Source organism: Hippocampus comes, unplaced genomic scaffold (genome assembly GCF_001891065.2).
Source record: "Hippocampus comes isolate QL1 unplaced genomic scaffold, H_comes_QL1_v1.1 scaffold195, whole genome shotgun sequence".
In the NCBI taxonomy this organism is placed as follows: Eukaryota; Metazoa; Chordata; class Actinopteri; order Syngnathiformes; family Syngnathidae; genus Hippocampus; species Hippocampus comes.
This window is the reverse complement of record NW_017806076.1, coordinates 443,482-462,330: the sequence shown is the minus strand read 5'-3', so window position 1 is coordinate 462,330 and position 18,849 is coordinate 443,482. Positions and strand designations below refer to the sequence as shown.

General features: G+C 43.2%; 4 protein-coding genes across 4 annotated transcripts in view; 1 reads left to right on the top strand and 3 right to left on the bottom strand.

Moving 5' to 3' along the window:
* Nucleotides 1–7,790, bottom strand: part of LOC109530715 (aquaporin-3-like) — a 21,410-nt gene extending 13,620 nt beyond the window's left edge. Inside the window, exons 1-3 of the mRNA XM_019894622.1 lie at nt 7,721–7,790; nt 5,938–5,986; nt 4,705–4,880 (exon numbers count right to left, since the gene is read on the bottom strand). Coding sequence (XP_019750181.1) covers nt 4,705–4,812 — 108 coding nt within the window. The 5' untranslated portion in view covers nt 4,813–4,880; nt 5,938–5,986; nt 7,721–7,790. The remainder of the gene's footprint in view (nt 1–4,704; nt 4,881–5,937; nt 5,987–7,720) is intronic.
* On the bottom strand, nt 254–1,761 carry LOC109530696 (aquaporin-3-like). Its single transcript, XM_019894586.1, has 5 exons — nt 1,734–1,761; nt 1,429–1,614; nt 885–1,000; nt 584–801; nt 254–481 (listed from the first exon to the last, which is right to left on the bottom strand). Exons 1-5 carry the CDS (start codon nt 1,759–1,761, stop codon nt 277–279), a joined length of 753 nt encoding a protein of 250 aa, XP_019750145.1. The 3' UTR covers nt 254–276.
* Nucleotides 7,791–8,262: 472 nt separating the features above from the next.
* On the bottom strand, nt 8,263–18,759 carry nol6 (nucleolar protein 6 (RNA-associated)). The gene is made up of 26 exons (XM_019894621.1): nt 18,598–18,759; nt 18,057–18,263; nt 17,861–17,977; nt 17,142–17,321; nt 16,847–17,015; nt 16,566–16,700; nt 16,312–16,475; nt 16,070–16,190; nt 15,923–15,981; nt 15,741–15,842; nt 15,552–15,667; nt 15,302–15,479; nt 14,793–14,915; nt 14,431–14,579; nt 13,886–13,961; nt 13,520–13,660; nt 13,289–13,406; nt 12,978–13,132; nt 12,701–12,864; nt 12,185–12,337; nt 11,981–12,078; nt 11,721–11,845; nt 9,906–9,995; nt 9,395–9,595; nt 8,896–8,997; nt 8,263–8,518 (listed from the first exon to the last, which is right to left on the bottom strand). Exons 1-26 carry the CDS (start codon nt 18,631–18,633, stop codon nt 8,369–8,371), a joined length of 3,429 nt encoding a protein of 1,142 aa, XP_019750180.1. The 5' UTR covers nt 18,634–18,759; the 3' UTR covers nt 8,263–8,368.
* On the top strand, nt 10,549–11,684 carry LOC109530716 (cocaine- and amphetamine-regulated transcript protein-like). The gene is made up of 3 exons (XM_019894623.1): nt 10,549–11,119; nt 11,232–11,315; nt 11,411–11,684. The coding sequence occupies exons 1-3, from the start codon at nt 10,976–10,978 to the stop codon at nt 11,516–11,518; spliced, it is 336 nt and encodes a 111-aa protein (XP_019750182.1). The 5' UTR covers nt 10,549–10,975; the 3' UTR covers nt 11,519–11,684.
* Nucleotides 18,760–18,849: the final 90 nt, after the last annotated feature.

Here is an 18,849-nt window from a genome sequence, read left to right as displayed (position 1 = left end):
AATAATAAGTATTTAAAACTACATCGGTACCAAGTATAAAATACTGTTTCAATTTGAAGACCAGGGACACAACGTCAACATTTACATCTCTTCTTAAATGGATGTTTGTGTTGTCATGCTTCTCCCCTCTACCGTCTTTCTTCTACAAACGCAATACAAACACAAAGAAAGTAAATTACTGTAGCTTCATTTCATGATCCCAACCAGTCTAGCAGTTAAACTGCGGTGAAAAGTGGATCACACCTGGTTTGTTTTCAACAAAACGGCCAAAGAGGCTCAGTGCACTTGTTTGGTGGCCTCTTTCGACTTGTCGTTAGCAGCGACGCTGGTGAGCCGCAAGTTCTCCTCCGCCTCGGCGTTCCTGCGGTCACGTACTTCTCCCTCCTCGTGGAAGCCGACCATCATTTGGTAGATGACCACGCCGATGAAGGTGCCGAGGAAGGGGGCGAAAACCGGCACCAGGAACCAACCGTTTCTGACGCTGTGAAAAGGACAATTGCGATGCTTTGTGAGCATTTCAGGTCAACAAGCGCTCCCAAAAGAACTGACAATGATCATCATTCTCAGGGAAACGTGCGCTTACGTGAAGACTTCTACTCCCCAGCCGGCCATTGCGGTAAAAAGACGAGGTCCGAGGTCTCTGGCGGGATTGACTGCGTAGCCCGAGTTGAAGCCCATCGACAGGCCGATGACCAGAACCACAAAGCCCACAGTGAAGGCCTCCAATCCTTGTGGGATGGGATTATTGTAGGGATCAACGATGGCCAGGATACAAACGATCAGTGCCGCCGTGCCAATAATCTGCAGAAAAAGGGCAAGGATAGAAATGCTCAGTTCAAGGAATCACGGCGTATTCAATGACTGCTGTTGCTCAAAAATCTTGCCTGGTCAAAGAAGCCGTTGACAAGAGTGAGATGTTTTCCAGGATAGGTGGCAAATATTCCAGCTGTGGCATTCGGGCCAGTGACATTGAACGCACCGGGACGGTCCCACAGGGCATCTGAATTGGGTTTTAAAAGAGGGAAAAATAACACGAGTTGAGGATTTTCATTCCGTAACTTGGTCAATAAAAATCAATTCATACGAAGATGTACAGTTTGGTGCTGAGCCGATATAGAATTGTTTTGCCTTTGTTGTGGGTTTGGTGCACCTATTTCGTTTTTTGGGGAGCTTAGAAAATGAAAATACTGAATTTGTTTATTTTAAATATTTGCATAAGATTGTAAACAAACAGAGTGACTATTTTGACTGACATGGCATGTGTTGATTCCAATTAGGACTATTGAGACCTCCCAGACATTTTCAGAGCAAGACAAATTCTCAATTTGATCACTCCGTGAAGTATAATTTAAAGATGAAGAACAAAAAAAAAAAATTCCATGAAACAAAAAAAATCCTTCATGAATGAAATAACCAATTCATGCTTACCATAGTACATGCCAAAAATGATGGCTGCACCCAAGAAACCGCCGATGGTTTGAAAGAGGAAGTACATGGGGAACTTTCTCCAGCGTTCTCTCCCGAGCAGGCATAGGGCAAACGTCACTGCGGGGTTCAGATGTCCTCCTGTGATGAGCACATAGACAGTGACCCTCGGGCCTGCTCCCCTCTCAACTGGAACACGTAAGAGGGAGCACATAACTCCTATTCTGGCCTCTGGCCGCTGGCGGACTGTCCACTTTGAAGTCCTTTTTAATTCTGCCATTTATTTTCAAATCTCTAAATGGTCCCACCCCGCATTAAATCTCTGAGCTGCTCCATCTGTTCAGTCCTGCCCGGTGCCTCGGGTCAGCTCAGCAGCTGTTTCTGAAGCTCCCCAAGTCTCAGCGGAAGCGCAGAGGGGTTGCCAAACGATGGAATGACCTCCCAGTGCACATTAGACAAGCCCCTTCACTGCCCATTTGTAATTTTGGGGGCTTTCGGCACAGGAAGAGACTCGCATGAGAGACTGCCCTTGTTTACATTCTTTTTAACTTTGTTACTCTTAATCTTTTTTTTTTCCTCCATCACCACCTTGTTTACAGGAAGAGACTCGCATGAGAGACTGCCCTTGTTTATGTTCTTTTTAACTTTGTTACTCTTAATCTTTTTTTTCCTCAATCACCACCTTGTTTTATCTGATTTATACTATGACCTATCAATGTTTCATAAGGGTTCATTAGTCATCGAACTGTTCCTTCCTTCCTATTTTTTCCTAAATCAAACTAAATTAGAGGTCAATCAGCATATGGTAATTTAGGTGCTGTGATTATGTGATTTGTCAGCCAGTCAAGGTCAAGCCAAGGTTTAATGATCATCATCATCCAGAGGAGGAACAAAAAGCCCATTCAAAAGAGTCTTCTTAGAATTATAAAAGCTCCGTTGTGTCCACATCATCATGTCCCTACAATCACCCAAAAATTTCATGAATGTTAGTTTGGTAGTGTGTCTTGAGCAGATGATTCTTTCCAAAATAGTCATTTTCCGCACATCAGGAAACATTAAAGTCTTGCTTACTGTGAATGTTTTTTTTTTATTTTTTTTTTTTTATGGGTAGGTTAAAGAAATGCATGGCCTGAAACCTCTATTTTGCAATAAGACCACAGGAAAGAAAGCATCCAGACTCATAGCACCTGGATTTTATCATCTCAACACCCAGATGGGGGCGCTCATTAAAATACCGCAAAAATGTGTGGGTTTTGTTTCCTGTTGCTAGCTGCTTTGGAGCGTTTTGAAAGCTTTAGAATATTCCACTGTGAGTGTGTAACATTCAATCTTTTTGTTTTCAAAATGTGGTTCGCTCAGAGGACCTCACCTCTTACCAACCAAAGTTAAAGTGAACGATTCAGCAAGTTGCGCAACAGTGCGGCTCCAGACACTCTGGACAGGCTCATAAAAAATACAGTGTGCCCCCCCAAAAAAAACCCCAAAAATCTGGTCGTCTTTTTTTCTTTGTTAGTTCAGTAAGTTTAAATGACTACCTTAAACTGCCCACACAAGGTTGACACAAGAGATTTGTGTTGCGTTTGCATTACGTGTCAGTTTTTTAATTCATCTATCCACTTATCACGGCACATCTGTTGATCTGGCCATATACTGCAAACACGGGTTTTGGGGGGGGGAGGGGGGACTGGCTTTAGAAAAGCTCAGCAAAAAAAAAAAAACATGTTGATCTGGCCATATACTGCAAACACGGGTTTTGAGGGGAAAACTGGCTTTAGAAAAGCTCAGCAAAAAAAAAAAAAACAAAAAAAACAGCGCACTCACACCTACAGTGTCCACACCCTGACTTGTTCCCGATGCACTCGCTTGCTTAGTCACCGGCTTAAACTCAAGTTTCATCACCAGAGCGAGAGGATGTTAAGTGACACTCGGAAGTCAAATCTTATCATGCGTACGATTGTTCTGCCTCCACACCTTGCGCTTGCTTTAAACCTGTGCCACACCTTGTCATTGTACTGTACACATTGACCAATTTGATTAGGTAAATGCTCATTCGTTTTTTTTTTAACCTTATCTCTCAAGTTTTGTTTGTTTGTTTTTTTAATGTGTGCGTTTTAAATTAGTGTGACAGTCTACCAGGCTTACTTTGATTCAATAACCCCATTGTGGCCACCACATCAGGCTCAGGGTGGGCCCTAATATGGCCTCAGTGTAGCTTTTTAAAATGTTAACCCATAATAGCTCCCCTACACTGGTTGGTCCGTGACTCAATAATAATTTTCTATAGGTGATACCTAAGACAATTAAAGGGAAACAGTCGGTGGTGCGAAAAGGATGACTTCCCTTGGACCAGATGTCAAACTCAAGGCCCGGGGGCCAGATCCGGACCGCCACATTCATTTTATGTGGCCCGCAAAAGCAAATCATGTCTGTTAACTTGCATAATCCTTGCCAAAATTTGTACCAAAAATTCAAATTGTCATGTGTACTACATACTGTAATGTTGAAATTTTGCAATCGTTTTGTTACCCTGTTTAGACTCACTTGAATAATAACTGAACTATTATAGTTGACTGATTTAAAAAAAAAAAAAAAAACGTTTCGGACAAGTAATGCGATGAGACAATTGAAAATTTTTTGTGGATTTGCTTTCATAACGGCCCTCCGAGGGAAGACGTAATTCCAAAGTGGCCCGTGACAAAATTGAGCCTGACACTCCTACCTTGGATCCTGTTTTCAAGTTTGCTGCGCATTGTATATATTACATGCACGTAAGTCAATAGTGAATGCAAACCTAACATTGACACAATCCCCCCCCCACCCCCCAAAAAAAATCCTTGCTTTGTAGTGTGCGCTTGGCCTCTGTATAACTTGTAAATTGACTTTACAGCCTTACTTTGCAAATATTGCCACAGAAAGTTGATTAGAAAGTAACACTGGCATTTAGCTAGTCACTGATTATATTGGAGTATAATAGAAAGTGTAGAAAAAGGACTCTTGAAAGGAGGTGGAGCATATAGAGTTTAAACATTCGTGACCGATGTTCACCTTGCCATTGATTGAAAGCCTGGCGGTGTTGACCACACTGATACACCTCCCACACTTTTTTTTTTCTTCCAAGTCTTTAATTGCATCTTAATGCTGTTTTCTTACCCTCTGTTTTTTGTTATGTTTCTTTGTTAAGAGTTGACTCTATGCGTGTGAATATTTCTGCTGTGACAATTCAATTTCCCCCTCACAGAATAAAGTATCTGTCTATCACCCCCCATCATAGGTTCTTACCACGAGGATGAGGGTGCCCAGACATTCTGCCAAGGCCTGGCGAAGCAGCAGGTTGCGGATCTGGAAGGTCGTGGACAGTTTCTCCAAGTAGATCTTTTGTCTGCCCATTTTGTCTTGTTAGCGGGCCACTGGGAAGCGAGGAGCAAGTTTCAGTGAGCAGATGTGAAGCTGCGGAGCTGGAAGGACCAGACTGGTCTTTATAAAGAACAGAGTCTCGGACTGGGTCGCTGCCAATGCTGAGGTCTGCCACACCCCCTGCCACACACGCCTACTTGTGGCGCGTCACTATGTGATTCATGCAACATGCTTTTACTGGCCTGCATTTCCTATATCGAGCAGATATGTTATCCTTGTGCGGTACGATTTACTATGCACAGCTTCATGTTATATTACCATTAAATTACTTTTGTAAAGATTTTAATAAACCTGGAGTGCCTCATTTTTTAAAGTTCTTTGACAGCTGCAGATTTGCTTATTCATGTTCATATATGTTATGGGGATTTAAATACTTCTATGCCAATTTTTTAAAGTTGTGCTTGCAAAATATTTTTAATGAAAGCATGAATAAAAATACTTAGTGTTCAATGTCAATCAAATGTGCATTATCACTAATTTTATATATTTGCCATCACGCCTCACCAAAAAGTAGATGCAACTAAAGAAATGTATTTGTAGATATAACATACATTGATAAACTAAAAAAAAAAGCTTTGAAAGCAAAAATAGTCTTGTATTGTATACATAATTCAAAAAGTGGCTAAGACTTCAACCTGCATCCATTCATTCCGCATCATTCTGTTCCTTCCGTGGCTTGACGTGACCTGTTCTTTTGTTTGCCGTCTGAAACTTCATCGGCACACATCATTCTTCCACGTCCTTTCTCTGATTTCAACCAAGCTGTGAGAACATGCCAACGTAGTTCATGTCAAGTTCAGCTGAGCTCTTTTACTCTTCCCTTGTGTTTAGCAGTTAGTGGCTGTACCCATTTAATGGCCCAACAGAATCAAGGCAGATTAGGATAATATTACACTGAAATATTAGTACCATCTAATGGAAAAAAAAAATTGCATTTCCAAGTTTCTAGCTCATTGAAACATTCAATATTAAATCTATGTAATCGGAATTGAGAGTACCTCTGTGAGGATTTTGAAGAGAGTTAAGTAATCACACTGCAATGTCATGCATCACCTCTAAAAAGCCCAGCGGGCATATGAATCATTTCAGTCAGTTTACCTGCGTCAGGGGAATCTTGCTTGCATTGAGCTGAGCTGATTCAGCCGAACTAGCAGAACAAGTCGGAATGTACAGGAGAAGTTACAAAGTTCTCCCTCCTCTTATGAAATATAACAATGGCAAGAAGAATGAGATCAGGTGGCTTTGAGGAAATTCTGCGCAGGTGTGAAACTTGGCCTTATGTTCATCAAGTATCAGGTCGGGTAACATTTAAGACAGTTCCTCTCCTACATGACCTGAGGTGAGTAGAGTAGCCATAAGATGTACTCGAGTAAAAGTATTTTTACTTCATGACTTAAGTGAAAAGTAGTAGCTGCACAAAAATTAATCCTCTAGATCCAATTAAATCAGACTACTTAAAAAAATGTATGAAAAAAAGTTTTTGTGGGATTTAGCCCTTTTTTTCCCCCAAGTGGCTGCACAAAAATAAAATCCATTTCAAGTCAATTCAAACAATCCTATCCTCTTTGCGCTTCCAGTTTATCTTGCTCAGTTAGGATCGGAAATTTCCCTGGCAAAAAAACAGAATTCGAAAAGGCACCATATTTGAAGCCCATCTAAATGGATCTCCTCCTTGTCACTTCAACATAGTTTAAAAATGGCACCAAAGCAATACTTTGATATTAGGACTTTGGCCTGAGCACTTAAGCAAATAATGAGGGGGAAAGTGGCGGGGGGACCACTGTATAGTAATTCCTCATGTTTCGGTTGGTTTCAGCTGTTTTGTCCCAACTCATTTTAGCGCGGGCTATTTTTAGTGTTGATCGTCCAAATAGATGACTCCATTTTTTTAAGGTCAAACGCATTGCCACCATTGTTGTTTGCTCTTTTCCAGGAATAATTTGGCTCAACAAGGACAAGTGGCAGTATGAGAGTGAAAACAATGCTTGAGTATTTCGAAAAGAGCAGGTGCAGAACAATATGTCTGCTTAGGTGTCGCTTGATTTGTTCTGAAAACGGTTTCAAAAGATTGCTGAACACACGGAGCATGTGTCAACCAGATGTGCTTGTCTGTAGGTGGGGGGCAGGGGGGGTGTCTAGATGTTTTCCATTGTCCTAAAAAGGCGAAATGGCACATGGCTTCAGGAAAGGTAAACAGCTTGAGCAACACATTTTTCATGGCAACAAAGTGTGTGAAAGGTAACGCAACTGCGAGTGACAATTGGCATAACCGCAATTAGTGGCTGCTTCTCATTCCCTTGACACATCTGCACAAGTTTCAACATTCACTCCAGGAAGCTTTTTTTTTTTTTTTTTAAGAAACAGTTTGCATTAACATGAACACTATACATTGTTGCCCAAGACAAAACACGATCACGCAATTGCGCAACTCAGCCATCGTCACACAACTTTATAGCATTGTTGATGAGTTGGGTCGCGAACACGTAAAGCGTGCGTCTAGTACATTTCCACTTTCCCTATAATTAAGCGGTGCTGCTGCAGTCAAAACACACTTTGCCCGTCAACAGCTGCACATGCTTGCACACCCCATGACATCTCCATGTGTCAGCATGATGAGAAAGGCTCTTAACAAGCTGTTGAGCAATTAATGACCTGCCTCAGCAGCCAATCAGTCTGCTATCAATGCCATAAAAATGCCACGCTTCCTATTTTATCAAACACGCAACTTTGTTTTAACCCGTTTTTTTGAAACGTCAATGCATCTCTGCCCTCAAAAGTGCAGCCGGACCGTCTGAACAAGGCCAAACAATCCGTTGCATGCACACGAAGTGAATCCACAGGCAATATCTTTCACAAGTTTATGAAGAGTCAAACCACTCACCCCTTTTTTGAAGACCCGACAGCCACAGAATGGAGGGAACGGGAAGACGTTTTCAGAGCAGCAATAAAAGCAGGTCATGCTCTTTCACTTGATATTCACAGCTGTTGAACGCGCAGCATCTAAAATTGAGTTGCCCTTTCACAAACATGCAGAAGCTTTTCAGGTGATCTCTTACACCAAAGGATGTGCCATCCAGCTGGAGAAAGTCACACTTAAAGCTCTTCCGCCACACAACTTGGTGCATTCATTCATTTTTTTTTTTCTCCACACAAGTTGTCCTCATTATGGCTCATTAGGGTCTGGTCATCCACATGGAAGTTCGGCGAGCAGGCCACTCCAAAAGTGAACTTTTGAACGATAAATTTGATCTTATCTCTGAATTTCTACCTTTGACACAACGGAAATGTTGCGTACCATTGCTGATACCCCTTATGTTGAGAAATATCACAACCGTGTTTTGTTTCAGGGATGAACGCTTGTAGAAACAAGTCAAGACAAACTGCTGGTGAAGCTGGTAGAACAAAAGCAGGCTGGAACTGACATCAAGTCTATATTATTTATTGTACGTGCTTCTCTGTGATTGTAAACTTGTTTTTGGGGGTTTGTAAAAATGTAAAATGGAAAAATGGAAAATTGTGGCAAAAAAAACTAAAATGACCATCTTTCAGTCCTGGCCTCCACAGATTTAACCAAATCCTTTCCAATGATGCTGAAGTCCTCCAGTATAGCTTCCACATTGGGAACCGTCTTTGCTTCTTTGCCCGTTACCTCCGCGATCCTGGCAGACATCTGGGACGTCTACAGGAAGCGGAGAGAAGAAACATTTGTTGTCTTCTGTAGTCATCTTTTTTTGGGGGGCTAGCTATGTTCAGAAGGCAGAAATGATTTGATTTCAGCTGATCCAATCGGGGTTGCCCCGGTCAGCAACATTTATAAATTACACGTCAGTCTAGCTGCCAAACTGAAGTGAAAATGTCCACCCGCCATTCTCAGCTTCAAACGACATTTAACTTTGGGTGCGAGAACAGCGTGAGGATTCGCTTGAGGTGTGGACCCTATACAACACACTGTACAAAATCCGACTTAATACCCAGTGCTTCATCGGTTAACATGAGTCACTTCGACACAGAAGACTGGCTACGCCTTCGTTTGCTTGTCACTAAAAAGAGTTTTACCTTGAAGGGCAGCGGGGCGAAGGCCTTTGGCTTCCACAAAACGGCGATCACAGATCCTCCGTAGGGGTCACAGAAGAAAAGGGCCAGGTCTCCGAATGCGTCCTAAACAAGATGATGCTGATGATGATGGACGTCATTATAAAAAGTCATGATGCAAAGTTCTCATTGGGGAAATTTCAGTGACACCGTAACATCAACATTATACCTTTCTGATCAATGTAAATGGAATAAGAAATTTAATCTTGACAACGTGCCAAACTGATGATTTAAATGTCATCGTGGTTAATGCAGCGAGACCACTTTACGAGCAGGGAAAGGTGAAGAATTGTCATTGCTCTCATAAAGTTGACATGCAAACGCTCATAATTGGCTTCATGCATATTTTTATTGTTTGCACTTCCGTTTGTTGGCAGGAGGCCGCTGGCACTTTCCAGAGCGCAGCTTGCAAGCCGCCTCCTTGTCGGAGCACGAACTGAAAAGATGACGGGATGACACTCACCCGAAGCTCTGCCAGGTAGAGGGCCACAGGGTTGTAGTCGGTGACGGGCATCTTCGTCCCCGAGCCGACCACGTTGCCGAGGACCACGCCCCTGCTGAAGTTGACCGCGGGACGGTCCACTGCCTGATCGAGCAGTGGAACCTGCTTGGGGTTCAGGTGGATCAGTACGTCGTATGCCTCCAAAGGAGGACGCAGGACCACCTGTGCATTGAAAGGCGCGTATTAAAACATGATCTCTTCAGTGTATGTTTGATTTTTTTTTTTTCTTTCCACTAACCCTGACATCTTGGATCTGACAGCCATCTATCAGCTGATGTTCCAGAACTTTGAGACTCTCGGCAGCCACCATCACCACCCTTTGCAGCATCTGAGGAAATGCACGTAGTTCAGGTGGATCAGTACGTCGTATGCCTCCAAAGGAGGACGCAGGACCACCTGTGCATTGAAAGGCGCGTATTAAAACTGATCTCTTCAGTGTATGTTTGATTTTTTTTTTTTTCTTTCCACTAACCCTGACATCTTGGATCTGACAGCCATCTATCAGCTGATGTTCCAGAACTTTGAGACTCTCGGCAGCCACCATCACCACCCTTTGCAGCATCTGAGGAAATGCACGTACGAATTTGGATTTATGTCGTAATACTCAAGTTGAGGCACACAAATGATTCCAACGAACTACCCGGGATGAATAAACTCTGATCAACCACTGCCTGATTTGTTTCAACTTGTCTAGGGACAAGAAACACATAAGCATTTGAAGAGGTGACTTAATTTGGGCTTGAGGCGATTTTGCTCTGGTATACAGAGCAAACTCTAAGTCAAAAGCTCTTAGCGTCACTCAATTTATGAAACGTTTATGGCCCGAGAGACTTATAAGATTTCAGCTATTGTGGCAATTGTAAGCATGTGTTACTTTTGAGTTGACTGGAATGTGTGTTATCGGAGCAGTCCAGTTCACGAGGCTTCTGCAGGGGCAGGTGACGTCGTGTCGGCGAGAGTAGCGGAGAGTGAGACTCGGTCAGTGGAATATAGACTCTATTGGATGATAAATGTCTTTTGGGTGCACACAAGAGTATATGTGGCTTGTTAATATGAGCCTAACCTGTTGTGCAATGACGTGTTATTTCGAGTGTTGAAAGCTTCATACGATCCAGAGCACCAGCCGAAGCCAAAAGGACCCTTTTTCTCTTTCCGCCCTCGGTCCCTCTTGTCTGTCTCCTCATCTCAACCTTGAAGAAGATGCAGTTTCCCACTTTAAATCTCGGTTCTGTTTTAAGTCGCTTCTTTTATTTCTTTCTTTTTCTTCCCTCTTGCTAATTTGCGGTTCCGTTGATTTTCTTAGTCGGAGGAGTGTCGCACAAGACTTGTTGTTCTAGAGTCACAATTCTTTGTTGTTATAAATTGGTGAAATATAATGCTGACAACCCCCAAAACACCACCTCAGACAGGAACGTGACCAAACACAAAGTTCCTGCCCTGCAGCCCCCCTCTTATAAGAGGAGGCCGCTTGGAGGCTCCTTGTAATGTTGTGGGGAAGAGTGAGGTGGAGCACGGATAGTTTATCTGGGTCAGCGACGCATCATGAGAAGCTGCTGTGTGTACCTTTTCTGCACGTTGCTGTGCATCACCAAAAGCTTGGACGCCGACGCTGTGATCCAGACGGAGGAATACACAGCTAGACATTTACGATATTTTATGACCGCGGACGGCAACGAAAAGCAATTGGTGAGCGCAATCTATCGGAGCTCTAATCGTGCACAGAAATGTTATTGGCACAGGGAAACTGCTGAGCTTGCTGTTTTGATCGTTGAAAATTTTTTAATTTACGCTTATCCAGATCAACGATTTACATGAAGTTTTGGACAGGCTTCAGAAAAATCAACTTTCAGCCCTGAGGAAAAAACACGGCCACTTGCCCATGGTATGTGACATGACGAAGCCTGTTAGAGAATAGCTTCAAGTTTCACCGTAAGATAATTTAACTCTGGCTATATCATGCATTTTCTTTTTCAACAGTGTGATCCAGGAGACCAGTGTGCACTGCGGAGAGGTTCCAGGATCGGGAAACTGTGTGATTGCTCTCTGCCAAGAACATGCAACTCTTTCTTACATCGGTGTTTATAATCCTATCTTGCTATTTAACTTAAAAAAAAAAAAAAAAAAAAAAACAAAGAAAAAAAACATCTTGTCTGTTGGATATTGTAGCTATAAATCTATAAACATTTTTTTTAATAGTTTTATAGTGTGAAAATATTTATACTTCATTTAATAAACGATTTATACGAATGAAGTGCTGGTTCCACTTTGTATTTGTTGGTCCACTGACCTGGACAGTGGGGGCTCGCTTGGTCCACATCGAAACATTTTTGTCTTTAGGCGTTGCTATAAACATGACCGGTAGGAAGTCCCTGGAGGCCATGAAGTCATTCTTGATCTCTGTGTAGTCGGCCGCTACACGTGAGGAGAGGCGCACAACAATCACAACGCAGCAACGGCGACGAGCAGGATGTTAAAGTATGTCAGATGTGTAAATAGAAAGAGGTCAGCAACTGTTTGCTTTGCACGGGGATGTGTGAGAGTGCTTGCCTGTAAACTGCTTGTTGAGGTTGACGATCAGCGGGTTGTTCCTCCAGTCAAAGGACGAGAGCAGATGAAGGAAGCGGAGGAAGCCCACCTGAGGAGAACTGAGGAGAACAACGAAAACACTCACGTGACCGGCATAGCAAGGAAAAAAAAAAAGACAAGGGCAAAGCAATACAAACAAAAGGCTCATGGCGTTGAAAAAGATACCCAGGAGGGGTGAACGGTGCAGGCTGCAGGAAGAGGTAAGCCACCAGAAGGTCCGCCGTGTCCTCTGTGATATCGTCACTGAAGAGTTGGGCGCCAAGCCAACGTTTGGCCAGGCGACACGCTGCCCCGAAACATGGGTGTTGCTGCTGGAGCCTGACAACAAGGACAAACTGTAAAACATCCATCTTCTCCACCGCTTGTAGGCCTTAATTGTGCATTGAGTCAGATGACGGCTGCCGCACACTGAGCACCACACCCGAATGCCACTTTGCAATAAAATTACATTGGTCAACAGCTATTTTTAATCAGAGCTGTCATTACGTGTCCCTAAATGTGTTTTTGACACTGATTAAAAAAAAAAAAAAAGACAGATAGGGAGCACAAATTCAATTGGTTATTGTGATAAGTGAAGGTGGAAAAACAACTTGTGAGATTTTATTTTTAAGGCCATAGTGCCCAGATCTAGAGAAGAGAAGCTAGAGTGAGAGACTGGGGAAAAAAAAAAATATATATTACCCGTGCAGTGTGCTGGTAAGTAGAGGTTTGTGTATGGTGTTCATCTCCAAGATCTGAGCCTCCTCATTGTCCCTGACGATCAGGAGTCCCTCGGGAGTCACTCGCTCCCTCAGTACCTGGGGCTCTCGATGGTACGCCACCTGAATGCGGAACACAAAGCCGTCCTGCAAAAGGCAAAAATAAATTAAAAAATAAAAAGGTTGATGGTGCAAACCTCCAGTCAAATTCAAAATGATATCGCGGAGATGCCTGTTCCTTACTAACAAATACAAAGCACCTTCAAGACATCCAAGTGTGTGGCACAGGGTCTGCACGTGTAATTATGCTGCATCTTGAGTAACTCCCCCAGCCGGATGTGGAAGGCAGCTCGGATGTGGCGGATGGCGAGGCGATCGTGAGGCCACTTTCCGCTGCCCTCCATGTGACAGATCACTGTAGGTTACCAAGGCATCAATCATACACCGCGGCGCTTCGACAGACCAGTGAGCAGGTGACGGTGGTGATAAGAGCACCATGTAAGCTAAGACAGCTTCAATCTTGTTCAAAAGACTATGGTTAACAAAAACTACAACGAGATTGCATACTAACCTGTGATAGGGTTAACATAAGCTGGGCAAGGTTTACCCTCCTTTGGTACCAGTTGTTGGAAAGTCTTTTGTTTGTCAAAGAAGGAGTAGTCGAACTTCAGCGACAGAGGGGGGAAAACCTGGAGAGCCCGGGTTGTGAATTTAAAATGAAAACCATACGAAAAACTACCAGTAAACATTGTACTTGTTTCTAATTGTATTGCGGTATGCATTCCTCATAGTACGAGTTTACCTGCGTGTATCTGAGCGACGGATGTGCTCCTTGCACTGATGTAATGGACAGAGGAAGACCCTCCAGTTTCCAAAGTTTTCTGCTCAGGTCATCATAAGACTGAACCACGCGCAAACTTTCCTCCTCTCCAGTACTTGACTCCTATAGGACAATGCGGAGGTGGAAAAAAAAAAAAAAAATATGAGGTAGACTTCAATGAGCCGTAACGCAAATTGTGCGTGTAGTTTTTAGCACTGTGTCAAATCTATCTGACGCTTTAGGATGTCTCCATGAGCGTATGTAAAAAAAAAAAAAATGGCACAAATTTAATATGGAAAATTAACTGCTAAACACCGTACAAAACTGTATTGATATTTCTTTTTTTACCTTATTCCCCGTTTTGATGACATCATCAACAATTGCCCCAACATGTCGCACACAGGACTCAGGGATGTCTGCATGGCTGTTGGGATAAATAATACATTTAGGAGGAGCGGGACCTATAAAACGATCAACTTTTGTTTTCGTTTTACACTACACTGTAGTTGTGCCTCCGCAGATTTGCGAGGGAAATGTGAAGTCACATGGGTGAGATGAAACATGGCGAGCTACTTTCTCAGGATGGACACAAAGTATTGTGACACAATCATGAAGTTCATACAGGAAGGAAAACTGCCATTTGGCCACTTCCTTTTGATGCACTTAACACTGTATTTCAGAGATTTTTTTTTTTTTGTTCATCCAGAAAAAAACATGAAAAATCAGATGTCACCGAAGTTGGAGACTGATGCAGGAAAGTCACAAGCTCTTGCTGTAATATCACTTTGAGTATACAAAAATTACAAACTACTTGACCAATCAGCTGCTAAAGTAAATACTGTACTGCTTCAACATCAGTTCAAAGTCGTGGTCTGGAAAAATAAAGTACATACAGCTGGAGTAGGTGTGTAATGATCTGCTGTGGTACCAGCCGTTTCTGGCAGATGCTTTCTCCTTCCCACAGGACGGCCTCAGTGATGCCGCCGTCCTGAAAACGACGGAGCTCCGAGCGTGCGCCCCAAAGCTGTCGGAACTCAGCAGCCTAACAGAAGAAACACCACGTGGGAATCGCTTTGAGCGGAAACATCCTCGACACACAAGCTCAGGAAATTCACTCTTAGTCCAACTTCATCCCACTGGGTATGATAGAACAATTATTCACATTACAAGAAATGGGCATTATTTACTGGAATCATTCGGAGTTTCTCCTTTGAATAGGTGGACGTGTCTTAATTACATAAGAGGGCAAAGATACCTTTGGGCTGTCTGCTGGAGGTCCTCGTTCTAAGACAGACATTGCCAGCTCAGGTCGTAACAACAAACCAAAGGTGAGCGGCGGCTGGGCTTTATACTTGGGGGGTTCGCTCTCCAGCAACCACTGTCACAAAATAAAAATAATCATGGGACAGAGAGTGGGTTTGATTCTTTTTGATGTGTTTAATTTTATAGTAAAGTCCAACTTGGGGGGGAGTCATTAAACATAACGATCTCTGCATTTTGAATACTGAGCAACCAGTCATGTGTGGAAAAAGACTAACAACAAACCAAAGGTGAGCGGCGGCTGGGCTTTGTACTTGGGGGGTTCGCTCTCCAGCGACCACTGTCACAAAATAAAAACAATCATGGGACAGAAAGTGGGTTTGATTATTTTTGATGTGTTTAATTTTATAGTGAAGTCCAACGGGGGGGTCGTCAAACATAACGATCTCTGCATTTTGAAGACTGAGTAACCCGTCATGTGTGGAAGAAGATACGTAAACCCACCTCAGGCTCAGGGGAAAGTGAGTGGGTGAGGAGGATGACCCTTTGTCCGAGTCCCCTCTGAAGCAGCGACAGTATAAACGGGAGCACCGTGTGCACATAATTTCCACTATGGTCCATCAGCTCACTGAGCAAGTTCAGCTTCTTACAGCTGGACTGCAGCTTGACGAGTTCACACAATCTAGGGAGGACATCCAGACTCAACATGGGAAGTTCAAACTGAGAAAATCAACTGGTATTTGACAAGCCATACTGGAAGATGTGGTCACTGGTCCTTATCATAGGTTTAGGAGTCATGAGAAGGCTGTGGAAACCATCCACCATGGGGTCGTCCCAGAACTGCATGGACACCGAGGCCTCATGCTGCAGCTGAGAGATTTGTTTCAAGCGGTTAAAATTTAGACCCGTTGGGCAAAGATCGCTTTTAGGGTGCAGACTTTACCTGCTGGTAGGTGCAGGCCGTCATGTCCGCACACATGTTGAGGTGTCCAGACGGATCAATGAACACAACCTGGAATGCATCGTGAAAGTCTGCCAGTGACGGCTATGGGACGAAGAAGAAGAAAAGGACATGATGTAAGAGTGTGAGGGCTGAATGCACAAATGTGTGTGTTGATCACTCACTGCCGTCGAGTCGGGATCTTTAGCCAGGCTGATTCCATTCATTGTCAGGTCTGTCGTTGCTGGGAGTTGGAGCACAAGAAGTTGAACCAGATCTAAAATATGACAGCCTGGTTCTGATTGTATCTTTGCATAAAAGAAAAAGCATACCGAGAAAGTTCAAGGTGTTTCGCAGCAGCTGATAGGCAGTCATGGTGTTGCTGATTCTGCGCGCGGTCAGGAGGTACGCCAAGAGCATGGAGGCCAGAAAGCCATTGAAACACCCTGTGCCCTTAAATGGATACGAAACAACAGTGCAATTGGACATCAGATATTTCGAGCCATCCATTTTTTTTTTTGCAGAAATCAAACTTGAATCTCAATCACCCATGTGGACTGAAGAGACAACACACCTGGTCAAGATCTCGCTGACGGAGCCAGACCTTGAGCAAAGCCACCCCGTCGGGAAAAGCGGAGCACTGAGCGCTCACAGCAGACAGAAACTGCAGGTGAGCCCTGGGCAGCAGATCACCCAGAAGGGAGCTATTGTAATGGGGAGTGGGAGGCTCACTGATCTCTGCAGGGAAGTAAAGAAAAGGGGTCAAAAAACATTTTGCCTGCATGTGGCGACTGTGACAATAATACAGTAAAAAGCCATGAGTCTCACCAGATTGTGAATTGTTCTCTCCAGTGTACCAGCCTGTCCTGATGTTATTCATCTGAGGGTGGAAGCGTCTGGGCTTGAAAAATCCAGGAGGCGGACAAGCATGAAGGCGGACTGTCATGATGGATGAGTCTTTACCTAAAAGATACAACAACATTGATAAAATATTTGACATAATGGGAAAGATTCATATTGAACTCAAGTCGGCTGTTGGTGTTCTGGAATAAATTATGAGTAACCTTTTGAGGTTTCCCTGTATCCTGGGATGCAAATTCATTGCCTACCTGGAGGACTCAGCAGCAGAACGGGTCGAAGTCGATTCCCATGAAGGCAAGAGTAGGACATGGATCCTATGTCTGAGGAAGCTGTCAGATACTGAGCCAGACCTGCCAGGTAGATGGCTCTTTTCCTGGGATACCTCTGGTTTAAGAAGTCTTTGGGGTGGAGGATATCCTTTAAAATAATAATAATAATAAAAAATAAAAAATAAAAAAAAAAGGAAACCAGACACGTGACTATCCATAGTCAGACATTTAAAAGAACTGGCTGTACTGTTCTACTCTGAAATGTGTGACTTACAGCCGGGATTGTGACAGCCAGGTCCACTACGACGCGTGGTTTGGTGCAGGTTCCCAACGGGTAACTTCCAATCAGATCAACAGAAGCAGGAGGTGCCATGTGGAACTTCCCCTTTTGTGTTTTGGGTAACAGGAGGATAGGAACCTTTACATCATTGGATAACCACGACAGGTCGTTGATCTGGGGGAGAGAGAAAAAAAAAAGAATATGGAGTCAAAGGTGCGTGGAGGAAATGCTCATGTCAATTTCCATGGGAAGTTAAATTTGGTAATTTTGGAAATATTTAAACTTGGAAACATGAATGGTAATGTATCATCCTCAAGCATATAAAAACAACTTATTCTGTCATAAGCAGACATTCCTGAAAAATACATTTCATATTTCAACAGATCTATTCTAAGTAGAACATTACCAAGTTACAGTCTCAGTTATGTTCATTGAAGAACAAAAACTTGAAGGTTGAGTTTACATTACTAATCCCTCCAACCGAACCAATTAAAAAAATGGGGGGAAAAAAAAAATCACCCGCCCCCTCATTTACAAAAAAAGTCAAATCAAAATGTTGTATGAAGCGAGCCCCCTCTGCCCCAAGCTACCTTGTACATTATTGCTCAACTCTTTCAGGCAATGAGCTGTTTAGATTCAACTGTTCTTGCATGTTCTTTTGAAATTCCCTTATACCCTACACACAGAACCACATTGGGAAAAGTATGACGCACCTCCACCTCAGGTGAACTTGGTACGGCCCTTAAGAGTTTGGTGACCGTTGCAATAAAAGCATCGATTTGCAGTTTCCTGCGTTCACTGAGGGTAACTTCTTTCAGCAGCTCCTCCATCTGTTACCAGTGATAGAACAGATAATTTTAAGTTTGGTCTTTCCCCATCACATTGACATTGTTGAGTCTGAAGTCTTACCTGCATTTTGAGCAAGCTGCAGTGAAATAAGCTCTCTGCCTCTTTCAGCTGGTTGAGCTCCTCCACTGTTGGGGGTCTGTAAAGGTCACTTCTGGACAACTTCACCGGGCGATATGCCACTTCCTCAGAGTTGCTCTTTTTCACTTTAATGGGGGGCTCGTTTTCCTCCTTGTCCTCCACATCATTGGTCAATTTTGTTGAAGTCGTCTAGTGACATAAAGAACATATCGCTGTAAAATAAAAGGGCTTCACAAACCCTCTTCAAACATATATATGCACTTGGGCCAATTATGTAGGCCCACATGATATTCGTATGTAACTTATTACTGAAAATACAAACACGTCTACTGCTTTTCTAAAACAGCATGTTGCTTTATGAGACATACTACAGCAACATAAGGTGAACTTTAAAAAGAATCCAAGGCGTGTGACTATTTTCCTTTACGTGTGCAGGACTGCATGTTTGCAGCCGCTCAATACAGTACAGTGCAATTGCCGTGTGTCGAAGTCATTTGGTCAGTAAAATGAAATGTGGTCTTACCTTGTTTGACTCCGGATTTACCCGCTTCTTCTTCATGTCTAATACACACGAGAAATTAGGTTAAATCTTAAATTTCGTTTGGTTTTCGTGACACTGCGACAGACACATCGACGTAATACCACGTGTGCAAGGGTCATTGAAACTTGCTTGCTGGCAAAACATTATCCGATTGGTCCTCAGTTGGTATACGTGAATGATAATTGGTCCGGTGCTAGTAATTTCCGGTTGGTTCTTGTCAAGTTAGGTTGAAGC